This window comes from Mesoplodon mirus (assembly GCF_964341445.2).
Source record: "Mesoplodon mirus genome assembly, chromosome: 14".
NCBI classification, from domain to species: domain Eukaryota; kingdom Metazoa; phylum Chordata; class Mammalia; order Artiodactyla; family Ziphiidae; genus Mesoplodon; species Mesoplodon mirus.
Genome location: NC_138990.1, coordinates 56,119,286 through 56,138,121, shown reverse-complemented (window position 1 = coordinate 56,138,121; position 18,836 = coordinate 56,119,286). Strand labels below are relative to the sequence as shown.

At 35.7% G+C, this 18,836-nt stretch overlaps 1 protein-coding gene across 2 annotated transcripts in view; it reads left to right on the top strand.

The window, feature by feature from the left end:
* MAP4K3 (mitogen-activated protein kinase kinase kinase kinase 3) overlaps positions 1-18,836 on the top strand; it is a 193,967-nt gene that overhangs the window by 119,356 nt on the left and 55,775 nt on the right. For both annotated transcript variants that reach the window (XM_082641992.1, XM_082641991.1), the window contains exons 7-12: positions 1,416-1,458; positions 3,002-3,074; positions 14,002-14,133; positions 14,328-14,390; positions 14,476-14,557; positions 14,659-14,769. In XM_082641992.1, coding sequence (XP_082498118.1) covers positions 1,416-1,458; positions 3,002-3,074; positions 14,002-14,133; positions 14,328-14,390; positions 14,476-14,557; positions 14,659-14,769 — 504 coding nt within the window. The remainder of the gene's footprint in view (positions 1-1,415; positions 1,459-3,001; positions 3,075-14,001; positions 14,134-14,327; positions 14,391-14,475; positions 14,558-14,658; positions 14,770-18,836) is intronic.

Below are 18,836 nucleotides of genomic sequence, written 5' to 3'. Positions count from 1 at the left end.
GATTTTGGCATGACTCTGCACCCTCTCTTCAACTAGATCTCTGCCTTAGGGAGGCCTTCCCTTCCTGCTTTATCTTCAGAGTGCTTATCTCTACCTGGCTTTGAATCATTTATTGGTTCATTCATTCATTCATCTGTGTGTGTGTGTGTGTGTGTGTGTGTGTGTGTGTATTCGTTTTTAGATTTTCTTTCTCTCCTGCTTAGATGTAAACTCCTTGAGAGCTGGAACTTTTTCATTACTCTAACCCCAGAGCTTGAAGTAGCATCTGGTTACTAGTAGTCTCTCAGAGAGGGATGAATGGACACCTAGATGGATGGATGGAAGAATGCATCATAAGTGCAGGTGACATGATGTAAACTGTAATTTAGAAAAATTAATCTGGAGCTGGAGAAAGACCAAACTGAAGACTCTGGCAGAAGTCTAGATAGCTAGGGCCTAATTCAAGTTGAAATCCCTACTCTAGTTTCTTTTTCCTTTTTCTCATTTCTCCCATTACTCCTTAGAGTTGCAATAATATCAAGGGCTGCAGGTTTGGGTTATTTCTTCCTCTTTTGGGGGCTGGAAGGGGTTTCCTAGTATTTGTTACCCTGAACTTATACTTACAAAATTGATTGCATCCTGAACCATAGCGGATTACTTTTGCTTCCTCATTTAAAAGTTGCCCAAAGGCGGGGCAGGGGTGGGGAGCCTGTAGTACCTTTGAGAGGCAGTATTTCTACCTCCTCCAAAAGCTCTCAGTTTTTTGAAGATGAAGTCGTTATTATCACCTTCTTCTTTGAGCTTGGTCAAGAAGCTAAAGTGGATAAAAATGCTGCTAGGTCATGCAAACGGGTGACATTTTAATTCTGTGGGACTGTGCCTAGTTGTTTATGTACTGAATGGCCCCAAACTCTGGGCAGAGACACATTAGGATGGACAGCCCCACAGACTAAGTAGTCAGGTTCAGTCTTACACATTAGCATTGGTTCAACTGATGTTAAGTACCTAGAAAGGGAGATGTGTTTTGGTGGTTTTGGACAGGAAACGGCAATGAAGTTTAACATATAATTCAAGGAACTGAATAATGCCATTGTAAGGTAACAGTTTAGTATAGTGACAGGCACTTGATCAGTAAGAAAATAGCATTCAGATTAAAACTAATATGTCACTTTCATAATAACATTCATATTATTTTCATAGCAGCTTTTTGCAAGGCAGAACATTTTGTAGGGATAGTCAAATTGCCTAAAAAGTGGACAGTAAATTTTCCTATGAATGTAATGGTTTAACATTTTAATTGGGCCTACTATAAATCATTAGTATTTCTAGGTTTAAGCCTGCCACTTGTGATTATTTTAAATATATATGTTTAATCTTTTATATGTGCTTTCTGATAAAATATTTCCTACTTTAACTAAAATGTTCTCACTTTGAAGGGAGCTAACATTCTATTAACGGATAATGGTCATGTGAAATTAGGTAAGTAAATTTGAATTTCGTCACTTGCACAAATTTATTCCAAAACATAGTAAGTTTATGTTTTCCTCTATTATAGGGCTAGGTTTCCCCTCCCTCAGCAGCATCGATATATCTTTAGGTGGAAATCTCACTGCAGGACATGACATATGTAATCTCTCTGTATCTATTTCTTCTTCTCTTAAGTGGGGATAAAGTCTATCCTTCACATGGGACAGATTCATTATAAAGATATAGTGAAATAATATCCCTAAAAAATTCTTTCACCTCTAACCCTAGAAGTGGGACTTCTAGTAAGAAGTCTATACGAGATTACCTTGTGACCAAAAAATAAGACAAACAAACAAAAGCCAAAAACTCAATAATGCAAAAAATCCTACCTGCTTACACAAGCTTTTAAAATAAAAACACTGTATTAGTTATATAAGAATGTAATTTAGATGCTGAATCGTGCTTTATTTGAAACTGTAACTTTTATTTTGTAACTTTTGATTGTCAAGTTATTAAAACAGTTCAATACCTAAATAATAACTTAATCTGAAAGTTTAAGACAGGAATCATGTACAGTGTAGTAACTTTATAAACAAAGTTATGTCTGTTAGGTATTAAATGAAGTATTTAATAACAAATATGAAACAATTATTTTGAACTACATATCACTATAAAATCAAAATTCAAGCAAATATTTATCTTCTAAAAATATGATTAAACTATTTTGACCTATAGCCTATAATAGGGACTAATCAGATTTAAAAGTATCATAATTTACATATAATAAAATTTTCCTAAGCTACCTCTAAATATGAGAAAAGCAGTTATCTAACTATTGATGGCTTAGTGAACAGTTTCCATCTGCAATTTAAAATTTGTGTCAATATTATGTGCCTTACTCAAAGACATCCTATATATAATATGTCTTAGTTTATAAAGATTTAGAAATCATCATTAAAAAACTAGAAAATATTAGAACTCAATATACTTAAAAATAGCAACATAAAAATCAACTGACATAAAAATAAATTTCTTGACAGTGATTGTTATTGGTATTAGAATATATTGCTAAGGTAAGATTTTTGGGAATATTCTGTTTGTCTTTTCACGGTAGATAGATTTACCAATAGAGATTTTGTTTTTTTTAATGTCAGTTGTTATGTGTATGGCAGGAAGTGAATGGAATGTATTCCTACTTCAGGTCCCTTCCAGTGATTTTCCTTGAATTTCAGGTCCTGGGAATTAGAAATTATAACATTAAATCTGGCAGGTTAGATTCTCTCAGTTGTCTCTTCCTCATCAAAATTATTTGATCTTGACTTTTGTTGTCATTTGATTCGTGTGGGGATGTATGGGAATCCATTTGGCTGTCATACGCACTATTTTGTGATATTTTAATGCTAATCCATTAGAGTTACAAATTTTAATGTGATGTTTGAGAATATCTCATTTCTGTGAAATTAATTTAATGGAAATAATTATTAAAAATTTCTCATGTTACTTTTAAATAATTTTACTTTATTTTATTTTCTAAATGTGTCTCTTTTTTTAATAGCTGATTTTGGAGTGTCTGCTCAGATAACAGCTACAATTGCTAAACGGAAGTCTTTCATTGGTACACCATATTGGTAATTGTATTTTAATTGATAATTTAACTTTTTTTTTCTATCATTATTGTATGCAGCGTTTATTAAAAAAATAGACTGAATGGTCAAAATTATTAGGACTAAAACAGATTAAGGAGGTCAGCAACAGGCTAAGTAATTTAGGCATATACACTTTTGGATGAATTACAATACATAGCCATAGAATATTCTACCATACTATTTTTTATTATGTGGAAAGGGCTTTAAAGATTGATATACTTTTAGAAACCTTGATATAGTTCCAGTTTTGCCCAAAAAAAAACCCAACTCTTGGTCCTACACATATTACATGTATTTTCACAGATTAGTCCGTATTCTGACGAATTTTTCAACATTATCTTATTCACAGTATTCCCTAGCTCAAAACTTTTTGACATATCTTGGTTGCACACAAGATCAAGTACATATTTCTTGGCATTTGGAGTCTTCCAGTGTCTGGCCTCTGTCTGCCTCATTAACTTTATTTTTTTTAATTAATTTTATTTATTTATTTATTTTTGGCTGTGTTGGGTCTTCATTGCTGCACACGGGCTTTCTCTAGTTGCTGCAAGTGGGGGCTACTCTTCGTTGTGGTCCATGGGCTTCTCATGGCGGTGGCTTCTCTTGTTGCAGAGCACAGGCTCTAGGCACGGGCTTCAGTAGTTGTGGCGCGCGGGCTTAGTTGCTTTGCGTCATGTGGGATCCTCTCAGACTAGGGATCGAACCCGTGTCCCCTGCATTGGCAGGTAGATTCTTAACCACTGCACCACCAGGCAAGTCCCTGCCTCATTAACTTTAAGTTCTACTAGTTGCCTCCACAGACCTTCCTCTCTAGCCATATTTGTCTGCTGGGTGTTCTTTGATCATTCTATACAAACTATCTTATTCATTCATTTATTTGTTCAATAAATGTTTCTACCACTTACTATGTGCCAGATATACTGTTAGTCATTGTGCATATAGTGGTGGATAGGTATAGAGCTTTTTTTGCTCACATGATTCCCTTGAAGTAACGGCACTCTGGAAATCTTAATATTCTTCAGCTTAAGTGCTACCATTCCTCCCCCAATGCCCTCCTGATCTGCCTCCTCAGCAGTGGGATAGCACTAATCTGGATGACTTCTTTTCATATTTAAGATATGATGTATACCATTTTTAATACTTGTCTTTTTATCAAACAGGTACATACTTTAAAAGTCAAGTAGTGCTAAAGAGACTGATAAATTCTTCTAGTTGTGTCTTCTGCCATCTGTAGCATTATTATTATTTATAGGCTTTGTGTTACAATAGGTGAAGATTTTATTAATAGTTCTCTTCATTCATTATTCAGTCTTCTTATCCTTTCATTGTACTTGCTGAGTCACTTATTATACTACTATTACACTTACTGTCTTTAAATTTTTTTCTTATATCTAATAATTTCTTCATTTTTTATTTGCTTAGTTTGTATTTTTTATCCCTGGCCAAGACTTCCATACCTCCCCATATTCTGCAGTCTGAAAGATGCCTCTATATAATTTTCCAAGCCATAAATAGTCCTCATTTTGGGAGTTTTTTTTGCTTTGTTTTAATTTGTTTTGTTTTGTTTTTATTAAAGTTAAGTCTTCCTGGGGTCCTCCTCCCTCCTATTCCAATCTGAAATGTTTATTTTCTAGGTTTTTTCCATAGCTTCGCCTTGGGAATTCATTTCCTGGAATCCAAGTCTTCTTCCTTCTTCATAAATTTCTCCCTCTCTCACGTTTTGATAACTTCCTGAGAAATTGGAGGGATAAAAAATTTTGAGATTCTGCATGTCTAGCGTCACACACACACGATTGATAATTTGGATGAATATGGCATTCTAGGTTGGAATTTTTGAAGCATTGCTCTAGTGTCTTTTCTCTGATGTTGATGGAAACTGATGCCATTATGACATGATTTTTATTTCTAACATCTTTATTGGAGTATAGTCGCTTTACAGTGTTCTGTTAGTTTCTGCTGTATAACAAAGTGAATCAGCTATACATATACATGTATCCCCATATCCCCTCCCTCTTGCATCTCCCTCCCACCCCTCTAGGTGGTCACAAAACACTGAGCTGATCTCCCTGTGCTATGCAGCTGCTTCCCACTAGCTGTCTATTTTACATTTGGTAGTATATATAAGTCCATGCCACTCTCTCACTTCATCCCAGCTACCCTTCCCCCTCCCCGTTTCCTCAAGTCCATTCTCTACGTCTGCGTCTTTATTCCTATCCTGCCTCTAGGTTCATCAGAACCATTTAGTTTTTTTAGGTTCCATATATATGTGTTAGCGTACGGTATTTGTTTTTCTCTTTCTGACTTACTTCACTCTATAGAACACACTGTAGGTCCATCCACCTCACTACAAATAGTTCAGTTTTGTTTCTTTTTATGGCTGAGTAATATTCCATTATATATATGTGTCACATGTTCTTTATCCATTCATCTGTCGATGGACACTTAGGTTGCTTCCATGTCCTGGCTATTGTAAATAGTGCTGCAGGGAACATTGTGATACATGTCTCTTTTTGAGTTATGGTTTTCTCAGGGTATATGCCCAGTAGTGGGATTGCTGGGTCGTATGGTAGTTCTATTTGTAGTTTTTTAAGGAACCTCCATACTGTTCTCCATATCAGTGGCTGTATCAATTTACATTCCCACCAACAGTGCAAGAGGGTTCCCTTTTCTCCACACCCTCTCCAGCATTTATGGTTCGTAGATTTTTTCATGATGGCCATTCTGACAGGTGTGAGGTGATACCTCATTGTAGTTTTGATTTCCATTTCTCTAATGATTACTGACGTTGAGCATCCTTTCATGTGTTTGTTGGCCATCTGTATATCTTCTTTGGAGAAATGTCTGTTTAGGTCTTCTGCCCATTTTTGGATTGGGTTGTTTGTTTTTTTGACATCGAGCTTCATGAGCTGCTTGTATATTTTGGAGATTAATCCTTTGTCAGTTGCTTTGTTTGCAAATATTTTCTCCCATTCTGCGGGTTGTCTTCTCGTCTTTTTTATGGTATCCTTTGCTATGCAAAAGCTTTTAAGTTTCATTAGGTTCTGTTTGTTTATTTGTATTTCCATTTCTCTAGGAGGTGGGTCAGAAAGGATCTTGCTGTAATTTATGTCATAGAGTGTTCTGCCTGTCTTCCTCTTAAGAGTTTTATAGTGTCCAGTCTTACATTTAGGTCTCTAATCCATTTTGAGTTTATTTTTGTGTATGGTGTTAGGGAGTGTTCTAATATTCTTTTACATGTAGCTGTCCAGTTTTCCCAGCAACACTTATTGAAGTGGCTGTCTTTTCTCCATTGTATACCCTTGCCTCCTGTGTCATAGATTAGTTGACCGTAGGTGCGTGGGTTTATCTCTGGGCTTTCTATCCTGTTCCATTCGTCTATATTTCTGTTTTTGTGCCAGTACCATACTGTCTTGATTACTGTAGCTTTGTAGTATATAGTCTGAAGTTAAGGAGCCTGATTCCTCCAGCTCCATTTTTCTTTCTCAGGATTGCTCTGGCTATTCGGGGTCTTTTGTGTTTCCATACAAATTGTGAAATTTTTTTGTTCTAGTTCTGTGAAAAATGCCATTAGCAGTTTGATAAGGATTGATTTGAATCTATAGATTGCTTTGAATAGTATAGTCATTTTCACAATGTTGATTCTTACAATCCAAGAACATAGTATATCTCTCCATCTGTTTTTATCATCTTTAATTTCTTTCATCATTGTCTTATAGCTTTCTGCATACAGGTCTTTTGTCTCCTTAGGTAGGTTTATTCCTAGGTATTTTATTCTTTTTGTTGCAATGGTAAATGGGAGTGTTTCCTTTATTTCTCTTTCAGATTTTTCATCATTAGTATATAGAAATGCAAGAGATTTCTGTGTATTAATTGTGTATCCTGCTACTTTACCAAATTATGGACGCTATCTGGTAGTTTTCTGGTAGCATCTTTAGGATTCTCTACGTATAGTATCATGTCATCTGCAAACAGTGACCGTTTTACTTCTTCTTTTCTGATTTGGATTCCTTATTTCTTTTTCTTCTCTGATTGCTGTGGCTAAAACTTCCAAAACTATGTTGAATAATAGTGGTGAGAGTGGGCAACCTTGTCTTCTTCCTGATCTTCGTGGAAATGGTTTCAGTTTTTCAGCATTGAGAATGATGTTGGCTGTGGGTTTGTCATATATGGCCTTTATTATGATGAGGTAAGTTCCCTCTGTCTACTTTCTGGAGAGTTTTTATCATAAATGGGTGTTGAATTTTGTCAAAAGCTTTTTCTGCATCTATTGAGATGATCATATGGTTTTTATCCTTCAATTTGTTAATATGGTGTATCACATTGATTGATTTGTGTATGTTGAAGAATCTTTGCATTCCTAGGATAAACCCCACTTGATCATGGTGTATGATCCTTTTAATGTGCTGTTGGATTCTGTTTGCTAGTATTTTGTTGAGGATGTTTACATCTACGTTTATCAGTGATATTGGCCTGTAGTTTTCTTTATTTGTGGCATCTTGTCTGGTTTTGGTATCAGGGTGATGGTGGCCTCATAGAAGAGTTAGGGAGTGTTCCTCCCTCTGCTATATTTGGAAGAGTTTGAGAAGGATGGGTGTTACTCTTCTGTAAATGTTTGATAGAATTTGCCTGTGAAGGCTTCTGGTCCTGGGCTTTTGTTTGTTGGAAGATTTTAAATCACAGTTTCAATTTCAGTGCTTGTGATTGGTCTGTTGATATTTTCTGTCTCTTCCTGGTTTAGTCTCAGAAGGATGTGAGTTTCTAAGGATTTGTCCATTTCTTCCAGATTTTCCATTTTATTGGCATATAGTTGCTTGTAGTAATCTCTCATGATCTTTTGCATTTCTGCAGTGTCAGTTGTTACTTCTCCATTTCATTTGTAATTCTATTGATTTGAGTCTTCTCCCTTTTTTTCTTGATGCGTCTGGCTAATGGTTTATCAATTTTGTTTATCTTCTCAAAAACCAGCTTTTGTTTTTATTGATCTTTGCTATCGTTTCCTTCATTTCTTTTTCATTTATTTCTGGTCTTTATGATTTCTTTCCTTCTGCTAACTTTGGAGTTTTTTTGTTCTTCTTTCTCTAGTTGCTTTAGTGTAAGGTTAGGTTGTTTATTTGAGATTTTTCTTGTTTCTTGAGGTAGGATTGTATTGCTATAAATTTCCCTCTTAGAACTGCTTTTGCTGCATTCCATAAGTTTTGGGTTGTCGTGTTTTCATTTTCTAGGTATTTTTTGATTCCCTCTTTGTTTTCTTCAGTGATCTCTTGGTTATTTAGTAGCATATTGTTTAGCCTTCATGTTTTTGTATTTTTTACAGTTTTTTCCCTGTTATTTCTGTCTAGTCTCATAGCGTTGTGGTCGGAAAAGATACTTGATATCATTTCAATTTTCTTAAATTTACCGAGGCTTGATTTGTGACCCAAGATACGATCTATCCTGCAGAATGTTCCATGAGCACTTGAGAAGAAAGTATATTCTGTTGTTTTTGGATGGATAGTCCTATAAATATCAATTAAGTCTGTCTTGTTTAATGTGTCATTTAAAGCTTGTTTTCCTTATTTATTTTCATTTTGGAGGATCTGTCCATGGTGAAAGTGGGGTGTTAAAGTCCCCTACTATAATTGTATTACTGTCAATTTCCCCTTTTCTGACTTTTAACATTTTCCTTATGTATTGAGGTGCTCCTCTGTTGGGTGCGTAAATATTTACAATTGTTATATCTTCTTCTTGGATTGATCCCTTGATCATTATGGAGTGTCCTTCTTTGTCTCTTGTAATAGTCTTTATTTTAAAGTCTATTTTGTCTGATATGAGAACTGATACTCCAGCTTTCTTTTGATTTCCATTTGCATGGAATATTTTTTTCCATCCCCTCACTTTCAGTCTGTTTGTGTCCCTAGGTCTGAGATGAGTCTCTTGTAGACAGCATATATATGGGTCTTGTTTTTGTATCCATTCAGCCAGTCTGTGTCTTTTTGTTGGAGCATTTAATCCATTTGCATTTAAGGAAATTATCGATATATATGTTCCTGTTACCATTTTCTTAATTGTTTGGGGTTGTTTTTGTTGGTCTTTTCCTTCTCTTGTGTTTCCTCCCTAGAGAAGTTCCTTTAGCATTTGTTGTAAAGCTGGTTTGGTGGTGCTGAATTCTCTTAACTTTTGCTTGTTTGTAAAGGTTTTAATTTCTCCTTTGAATCTGAATGAGATCCTTGCTTGGAAGAATAATCTTGGTTGTAGGTTTTTCCCTTTCATCACTTTAAATATGTCCTGCCACTCCCTTCCGGCTTGCAGAGTTTCTGCTGAAAGATCAGCCGTTAATCTTATGGGGATTCCCTTGTATGTTATTTGTTGCTTTTCCCTTGCTGCTTTTAATATTTTTTCTTTGTATTTAATTTTTGATAGTTTGATTAATATATGCCTTGCCATGTTTCTCCATGGATTTATCCTGTAATGGACTCTCTGTGCTTCCTGGACTTGATTATTTCCTTTCCCATATTAGGGGAGTTTTCAACTATAATCTCTTCAAATACTTTCTCAGTCCCTTTCTTTTTCTCTTCTTCTGGGACCCCTATAATTCACATGTTGGTGCATTTAATGTTGGCCCAGAGGTCTCTGAGACTGTCTTCAATTCTTTTCATTCATTTTTCTTTATTCTGCTCTGTGGTAATTATTTCCATATTTTATCTTCCAGGTCCCTTATCCATTTTTCTGCCTCAGTTATTCTGCTATTGATTCCTTCTAGAGAATTTTAATCTCATTTATTGTGTTGTTCATCACTGTTTGTTTGCTCTTTAGTTCTTCTAGGTCCTTGTTAAACATTTCTTGTATTTTCTCCATTCTGTTTCCAAGATTTTGGATCATCTTTACTATCATTACTCTGAATTCTTTTTCAGGTAGACTGCCTATTTCCTCTTCATTTGTTTGGTCTGGTGGGTTCTTACCTTGCTCCTTCATCTGCTGTGTGTTTCTCTGTCTTCTCATTTTGCTTAACTTACTGTGTTTGGGTTCTCGTTTTTGCAGGCTGCAGGTTCATAGTTTCTCTTGTTTTTGGTGTCTGCCCCCAGTGGGTGAGGTTGGTTTAGTAGGTTGTGTAGGCTTCCTGGTGGAGGGGACTGGTGCCTGTGTACTGGTGGGTGGGGCTGGATCTTGTCTTTCTGGTGGGTAGGACCACGTCCGGTGGTGTGTTTTGTGGTGTCTGTGAACTTATTATGATTTTAGGCAGCCTTTCTGCTAGTAGGTGGGGTTGTGTTCCTGTCTTGCTAGTTGTTTGGCATAGGGTGTCCAGCACTGGAGCTTGCAGGTCGTTGAGTGGAGCTGGGTCCTAGCATTGAACAGAGCTCTCTGAGAACTCTTGCTGATTGATGTTATGTGGGACCGGGAGGTCTCTGGTGGTCCAGTGTCCTGAACTTGGCTCTCCCACCGCCAATGCTTAGGCTTGACACCCAGCCTGAGCAGCAAGACCGTGTCAGCCACACAGCCAAGAGGGCTCCGCTCACATCACCTTACTTTTCCCTCTTGGCACTGGACTATGTGTGGACCACCACCCCGTCCTCATCACAGAGGGACGCTTTCATGTAGGTAGATGTGGAAAGAATGCGTCACACACTGGTGGAGAGGCGGGGGGCTGGGCAGCTGATGGGCTCCAAATATGGCTGAAACTGTCAACACATTATATTTGAATGTAACCCCTCCCTACTAGAATCTTTTTGATGGTTTGGTATTCCATGGTGGTGTACTTCAGAATTTTTTTGTTTGTTCTTTTGTCATTTTTACTTTTATTCATTGTACTTGGCATTTGTGCTTTTCAATCGGGATTCATGTCTTTTAGTTCTGGGAAGTATTCTTACATTACTTCTCGAATAATTTCTTTGCTTTACTTTTTCCTGCTCTCTCTTTCTGGAACTCATTAGTTATATCTTGGACCACTTGGATTAATCCATTAATTTTCTGTCACTTCTCAAAAATCATTTTTGTTCTTCTTTCTATAAGATTTCCAAAGCTTTTGAGACTCATGCTTTCATGATGGAGGCTTCCCTCAAATGTCTAGTAACCCTTCTCTTCTGGTTTACATTGAAGAGCAAGGCACTTAAAGCTGATTCGTAGCCGTGTGTGCATGGGATGTGGCGTGTAAACCCAGTTTTTAGTGTCCCAGAAATGAGTAGGTGAAGGAAGCTGAGGATCTCATTGTTATACACAGACTTCTACTGCTCCCAGCCCCTGCTCTCCTTTGTTCCTGATATGTGTGAGTCTGAAGCCCCTTGTCCAGTTTCTGTTGGTCTTTATCCAGTAGGAATGGGGAAGGAGTCATTGCTGGACCTTAATAGATGGGAAGAGGAATCTGGTGGACTAACTATTCATTATTTAGACTTGACATTTGCAAATATACCTGTTTTCAACCTCAGTCTTAACTCTGCTTTTGTAAGTTTGTAACCCTAATTTGTCAGCCTTTCTGGGATTCTTAGGGGCTAAGAACCAGCTAGTTGGAACCTAGTCATCAGTAAAGTAGTAACTGATGTACATTAAATTTTACATATTTCTGGGGCTCTTGGCTTGCTGGTTGGTCTTGTCCTCTACACACACTTAGGTTTGTCCTTCCTCCTATTTGCCACATCATTTACTATTATTTCATTTCCAGTCCAAATATGTCTTCTGGATTTTTCAAAGATGATATGTTTATATTTCTCTTTTTTGTTCTTATTGTTTGGGGTTGATTTCTGAGAGGAATAAGAGCTTAAAGAGCTATCGGTTATTATTTTTAGGTACTCTGTCTCCTCAGTTTGATTTTAAACATCTGGAGGAGCTCATTGAGTCTCCAGGGTCTGGCATGATTCTCTACACATGCTTAGTAAATATTTGATATAATGATAACTGATCTCCAACTGAAGCTTCAGAGATTAAAAACTAATGTCATTTTTCTAATGATAGAGTAGGTAATATCTTGGGAGCATGTGAAATTGTGAATTGGGCAAAATAATGTTTTGGAACACTCCGACTCTTCAACTCTCTCTAGTATCATGTCTTTCCCACCTAAACTCTAGGGATGTCGGATAGAATGGAATCTCTCATTCATTGTGAGTAAGGTTGGCAGTTATTTGGTTAATCAAAAAAGCCTGTGGAATTGGCAAATCTCAAAATTAATACACTACACATGTACCTTAAACATTTTATTTCAATTTAAGGCATGTGAGTGTACTTTTTTTTTTTTTTTTTTTTTTTGCCAATCATTTGATATAGGACCAAGGCCTTTTCTTTGCATGGATAACTAGTTAGATGTAAATCATCCACATTTCCTGGTTTGTGTTTCTCTAAAATGCAGTCACATACAAAGCATGTGACTTTTCCAGTCAGGTTTATTGAGGTATAAATTTAGCCTTATTAGGTGTACAGTTCTATGAACTTTGAGACACTCTGTGGTAGTGAAAAATGCCACCGCAATCCGTGTAAAACATAGGTTCCCATCACCCAGGAAAGTTTCCTTTTGTGCCCTTCTCATAAATTCTTTTGGCCCGTCTCTAGCCTCTGGCAACACCTGATCTGATTTCTGTCTCTACAGTTTTGCCTTTTCCTCCAGTGTCATACAGATGGAATTATGCAGTCTGTAGCCTTCCTAATCTTTTATAGCTATTATTTTCTTAACCTCATTTGCCAGATTTTTTGTTTTTTTGTCTTTAGAAACTTGTCTTTAACAAGTTTTTCTAAAGCATACACTTTAATTTTCATAACAGCTTACTCTTTTTACCTTCACAATAAATTAGCTTTTATAATATTTAATTAGATTATGTATTTATAATAACAAATATAACAGATAAACAGGTTCAGAGATGAGTCAGTTGATTGCGGTAAGCATGCAACTTAACTGGCAGGAGTACAAGTGCACTGGGTGGAATCTTTCACTCATATTTTTGTAGAGGAAGGGAGAACATCAGCTGCTGTGGCCAGCTAGTTAAGAATATGTCACCAGTGTGTACTTCCATCCTCTACTGGGGCATCTCCACAGCTGGCTGGAATCTAGCTATCAATAAAGATTAAAAACATTTTAAGACCAAGCATTTAGAAAGTTAGAGGGATTTTTTTTTTTTTTTTTTTTTTGGTTAACTTACTGACATATTTGACTTTCCTGAAATCATACCAGGAAAACAAACATACTTGTAAGGCTGCCTGTTTAACTCACTCTTTTGATATGTAAGAGTTCAAATGTTTATCTCAAGTAGTTCTTTTCAAAACTACTGCTTAGAATTTGAAATTTTTTATATTTGAAAATCAACATAATTATTTAATAAAATACAAATTTATAGAGGTATAATTAGAATGAGACTACAGTAAAGTTGAAAGAAATGAAAAATACTGAATTCAGGTAACTTTCATCTGAATAAATATATTTTTTTAAAAGCAGACACTCATTTTTATAACTTTTCACCAATGAATTAAGTTTATAGTAAATGTGAGTTAAGTACTAAATGAAGATTCTTGGTGCCCCAATAAATAGTATTGGTCAAGTGAAAACAGTCGGAGGCCAGATTGCAGTTTATTGACGTAAGAAGGAAGAGCTAAAAATGATAAGTTATTTATTACATGTTATGTCTCTATAGAATTTTGCATGTACAGAGGAAGAGAGATTGGGATGTGGACAAATTGGTACATGTCGCTCTGTTATAGTTGTAAATTTTTATAAACCTTTAATAGTAAATAGCTTAACAAAGTAACAAAGGAGAAATCAGTAGGGGCTTGGGATGGAGAGTCTTATGAGATGTCGAGATCTTGGGAAATATGAGCCTTTTAAGTACTACATACTTATTTTTCAGATGTCAAGGCCTAAATAGGCCTCAGCGTACATAGTGATGGTGTGCTTCTGATGGGAATAAGAAGGAAAATGCAATAAATAGGTTTTTCTTTTCTGGACTATTTCCTTCAGGATGGCTCCAGAAGTCGCAGCCGTTGAGAGGAAAGGGGGGTACAATCAGCTTTGTGATCTCTGGGCAGTGGGGATCACTGCCATAGAACTTGCTGAGCTGCAGCCTCCTATGTTTGACTTACACCCAATGAGGTCAGTGTGTCATAGTTAAAGAATCCTGTGCTTAAATTAAGGTCCCCTCCCCCCCCAGTATTATTTATTATGTCATGAACAAGTAATATTCTTAGTCTTGCTTTACCTTATTTGGGAATTATAGTAATAGAATTAATATTATATATTAAAATATGCACTCTTAAAATGCTGTGTAATGGTTGTTGATTTTTCAGAGCATTATTTCTAATGACAAAAAGCAATTTTCAGCCTCCTAAACTAAAGGATAAAATGAAATGGTAAGTATTTTTGTGTTATTTACTTTTATAGTCATGAGCAAAAAAATAATTGAAATTTTGAAATCTGATTTTCAAAATTTCTTAGGTCAAATAGTTTTCATCATTTTGTGAAAATGGCACTTACCAAAAATCCAAAAAAAAGACCTACTGCTGAAAAGCTACTACAGGTATTATTTTTGCCCTGAAATATGTCTTTTTTCAAAAGATAAAATGTCACTCAAACAGACTTCTAATAAGTGTTCTGTACTGTGTTATGTTATTTTTATAGCACCCGTTTGTCACACAGCCTTTGACACGGTCTTTGGCAATCGAACTGTTGGATAAAGTGAATAATCCAGATCATTCCACTTACCATGATTTTGATGATGATGATCCTGAGGTAGGAACTGTTTTTACCAAGTAGTATATAACATATATGTATATATGTATGTACCTCTGAAAAATCAGTTCTTTTAAGTTCTGGATCTAGTTTAAATCAACTCTTGAGGGAAGAATTAACTCCTTGACTTTGGAAGTCATGAGCTGGATTTTTCCTATTGACTACTTATAGAGACTGTTTTCTGAAAATGGCAAAGGCAAAATCATCTAATCTACTTCTTGAAATTACTGTAGTTTTTTTAAAGTAGTCATTTTAGATGAAGTTGCAAATAAATAATCCATTGTAAGAGAGAATGCAAATGGGAAGCACCTACACAAGATGTTAGAATATACATAAAATTTCGATTCCATTTTCTTCTCAAAAAGAATCTTTGTACAATCCTTCATGAGTTATTAGTGGTTAGTAGAAAGTATAGGATTGACTTTGTTAGTGACTGTTACCCTAATTGTCTGCTGTAGACGTGTTTAAAAATGAGCCAGTGTAGTTAGAGAATTAAATAACCCTAGTATCATGGGAGCGTTGGTATGAATGGAGGCTTCACTTCGGCTGGCATATGTAACATTCCTAACTCAGCTAATAATTGTGGCACCTAAGATAAACTCAGTATATGTGACATGTCAGAATTCTGTTATTGGGTCTGTAACTGAGCTGGATAGCCTTGAACTTGACTGGCTTTTGGAAGGTACTTAAAATGGGGTAAATTCCATTGATGATACTGAAGGAACGATAGCTCTCAGTGGTCAGAAAGGTGGTCTCAGATTGTCTTAGGTAAGAGAGAACCTTTCTATCAATTCATCATTGTTCTAGCTTGTCGTCTTTATACAACTATAAATAAGCTACTATCCCTTTGTTTAAAGGTCTGGAAAAGCATTTGAAAACAAAAAACTTAAGAACTGTAAAGTATTATTGACTTTATACTAGGGAGAAATTGGGTTTTGTTGTTTTGCTTTATAAATTCTTCTATAATTTAATATACAGGTGTTCCTTCATTTGCATGGTAGTAAAGGACTGTACAAATGACCAAGTAAGGTGAAATCCTGCAAAGCGATCTTTTTTTTTTTAAAGGATCCAACAGCATTTTTTGGCATGTAAATTTATTTATTTATTCATTTATTCATTTATTTATTTATTCATTTATTTATTTATTTATTTATGGCTGCATTGGGTCTTTGTTGCTGAGCGGGGCTTTCTCTAGTTGCGGTGAGCAGGGGCTACTCTTCTTTACGGTGCGCGGGCTTCTCATTGCGGTGGCTTCTCTTGTGGTGGAGCACGGGCTCTAGGCGTGAGGGCTTCAGTAGTTGTGGCATGTGGTCTCAATAGTTGTGGCTTGCGGGCTCTAGAGCACAGGCTCAGTAGCTGTGGCACATGGGCTTAGTTGCTCCGCAGCATGTGGGATCTTCCCGGACCAGGGCTCGAACCCGTGTCCCCTGCATTGGCAGGCGGACTCTCAACCACTGCACCACCAGGGACGTCCCCTGCAAAACGATCTTAATACTCAAGGAGAAAAATTATAATTGTTTTGTGACCTTAAAAAATTTTTGTTAGAAGATTGAAAACTCTCTTATTGTCAGTTCTAAATGTATGGGGGAATGAAAAAAATAGTAAAACTAATGATTTATTTAGTACATTGTAAAGTATTAGAACCTGTGAGAATTGTGTTTCTTTTCTTTGCTTAAAAAAAAAACACTTCCATGGATTGTTTCATTATCAAGTAGTCTGTTTATTGAGTAGATTGCATAGTGTTTGCCTTCTTCTTGTCATATAAATTTATGACACAGAACAACTATCTTCTTTATGCTTTGGTGAATGTCAGATTCCTTTCTAAGTTCAGATCAGCTTCCAGTATTTTATCGTTTGAACTTTCAATGCATGAAATAACCTCAGTATTCCTGTGATGTGAAATTTTTTGCTAGCGCCCCTTCTTTTGGGGCACCTTCATCCTTTTTATCAGAACTTCTTTCTTCACTTATATCAGGTTCACCTTCACTAAGTTACCCTGGCTATTGTGTCCACAGTCTCTTGAACAGTGGCAGTGTCAGCATTCTCACAGTCAGCTATTTTCTCCTGTAACTTCATTTATGTTTGATTCAAACTTCATTTCCAACATTATCCAGAGTTATCACTTTCTGTTTCTTTGCAGCAGTTTTATCTTTGTTGGCTAATTTCTTCTTTCAGTTACCAACTTTTGTAAAAATGTCACATGAGTATATTATCACTGAGAGACAAGGAGGCAACACAACTACACACTTTGCTGTCTGTGCATGAACTGAATAACAGATGCTCAGTGACCAGTCACAGACAGACTTTGAAAGTAGTGACGTGATTAGTTACAGATCATGATGTGCATCTGTTATTCACATAGTGATCTGTGGACTGACAAGCAGGCAGTGAAGTTTGTGTTTTATGCAATTATAATTAATATCCTGAATGTTGATAAGATTAATATACTGAATAATATACAATTAATGTTATATAATATTATACAATTAATAAACTGGTGACTGAAATTTGAGCCACGTTATAGAGGACTAGTGTAATTTAACTCTATTGTAGTAACTGAAATTTGTGCATATCAAGACTACAGGACGAGGACTGCCTGTACTCTTTCAGTGCACTAGATGCTGCATTGTTGTCCCTTACTTCATCCTGTTTACTTGTTGTGCTGAATTATAAAGTCCTTTAAAATGTGTTTAAAGAGGAGAAATAATAAACCAAATATAGAAGCAACCTGTGGAATAAAGATTCTTCTGAAATTTTCTCATATAGCAGAGAAAGAAATTTCTCCTTATCAAGACTATGTTATTAGTATTATAATTGTTGGTTAGGGAGGAGGGTAACTTTTCTTCCCACCATAATTTAAGATCATACTTTCCCCAGAGAAATCTATAGTAATTTATACATATATAATACTACAATATATGTTATACATAATATGTAGTATCTAAGTCTTATTATTTGCAAATGATTTGTAATTATAATTGCTAAGTACTGTGTTGTCACTCAGAATTTGAATGCGTCTAACTAGCATTTCAGTACTTGCTGTGATACTATATAATACTGTGTGGAAATTGAATTCTCTTGAAAATATTTAGCACGTGTACTAGTTCTACTTTAGTCTTTAGTTGTTTTAGTTTAGTATACATTATTTGCAGTGGAAGAAAGTTGACTTTTCATGTAGCGCTCCCATGTAGTTTCTATTTTAGAATTACTACACATTGAAGTAATGGTGATTAATAGCATTTTCTTCTCCTGTATGTTAACCCATGTACTAGGTACAGCATTATAAGATTTAATAATTTTATAATTGCACCGTTGAAGCTGGGAAAGTAAAACTGTTCTCATAGAAAGCATAGATTTCATCCAAGTTCACTGATAACAGCAGTATGTGTGACTAATCTAACATGATACCTATTTTTGCTTGTTTGTTTTTGCTCCACATATTGTGATCAAAAGTCCAGGGTTTTTCTTGTTCTGCGGCTAACTAGCTGAATGTCCTCATCTATAAAATGAAGATTAATACTTGTTTCACAAGTTTATTTTGAGGACAGAATGAGCTAAGGTATATGAAAGCACTTTGTAAACTACAAATTGCTGTGTACATGTAAAGTTTAAATACTTAATTTTAAAAATTATTTTTGCTACTGTTTTACTACATTGGTGTTTTAATATTTGGGTCTTAGATTCATATATTTTTATTTCCTGAGAAGTGCCTACACTGAGAATAGTTAACTTGGGTCCTGTTTTTGATTTGCCTTACAGAGTCTTAATTTGAGCTCAAATGTTTATGAATTACATTTTCCAAAAGATATGTGTAAGAGTGTATCACCTTCAAAGGTAGTAAAACTTCAAAGATAGTGTTTCACACACAGAAGAAAAAACCTATTTGGTACATGAAATAGATGCTGGCATCACCTCTTAAAGTGAAGCCTTAGAGTGTATAGAATGGAGTTGCAGAAGCTTTTCAAATAGGGCCCTTTTTACTCCATAAGGTTGGAGGAACGTCTGTGAATTAATAGTAAGAAGAGCACATCCCTACTTCACCTACCCCCCAGGATATTTCTCTCTGA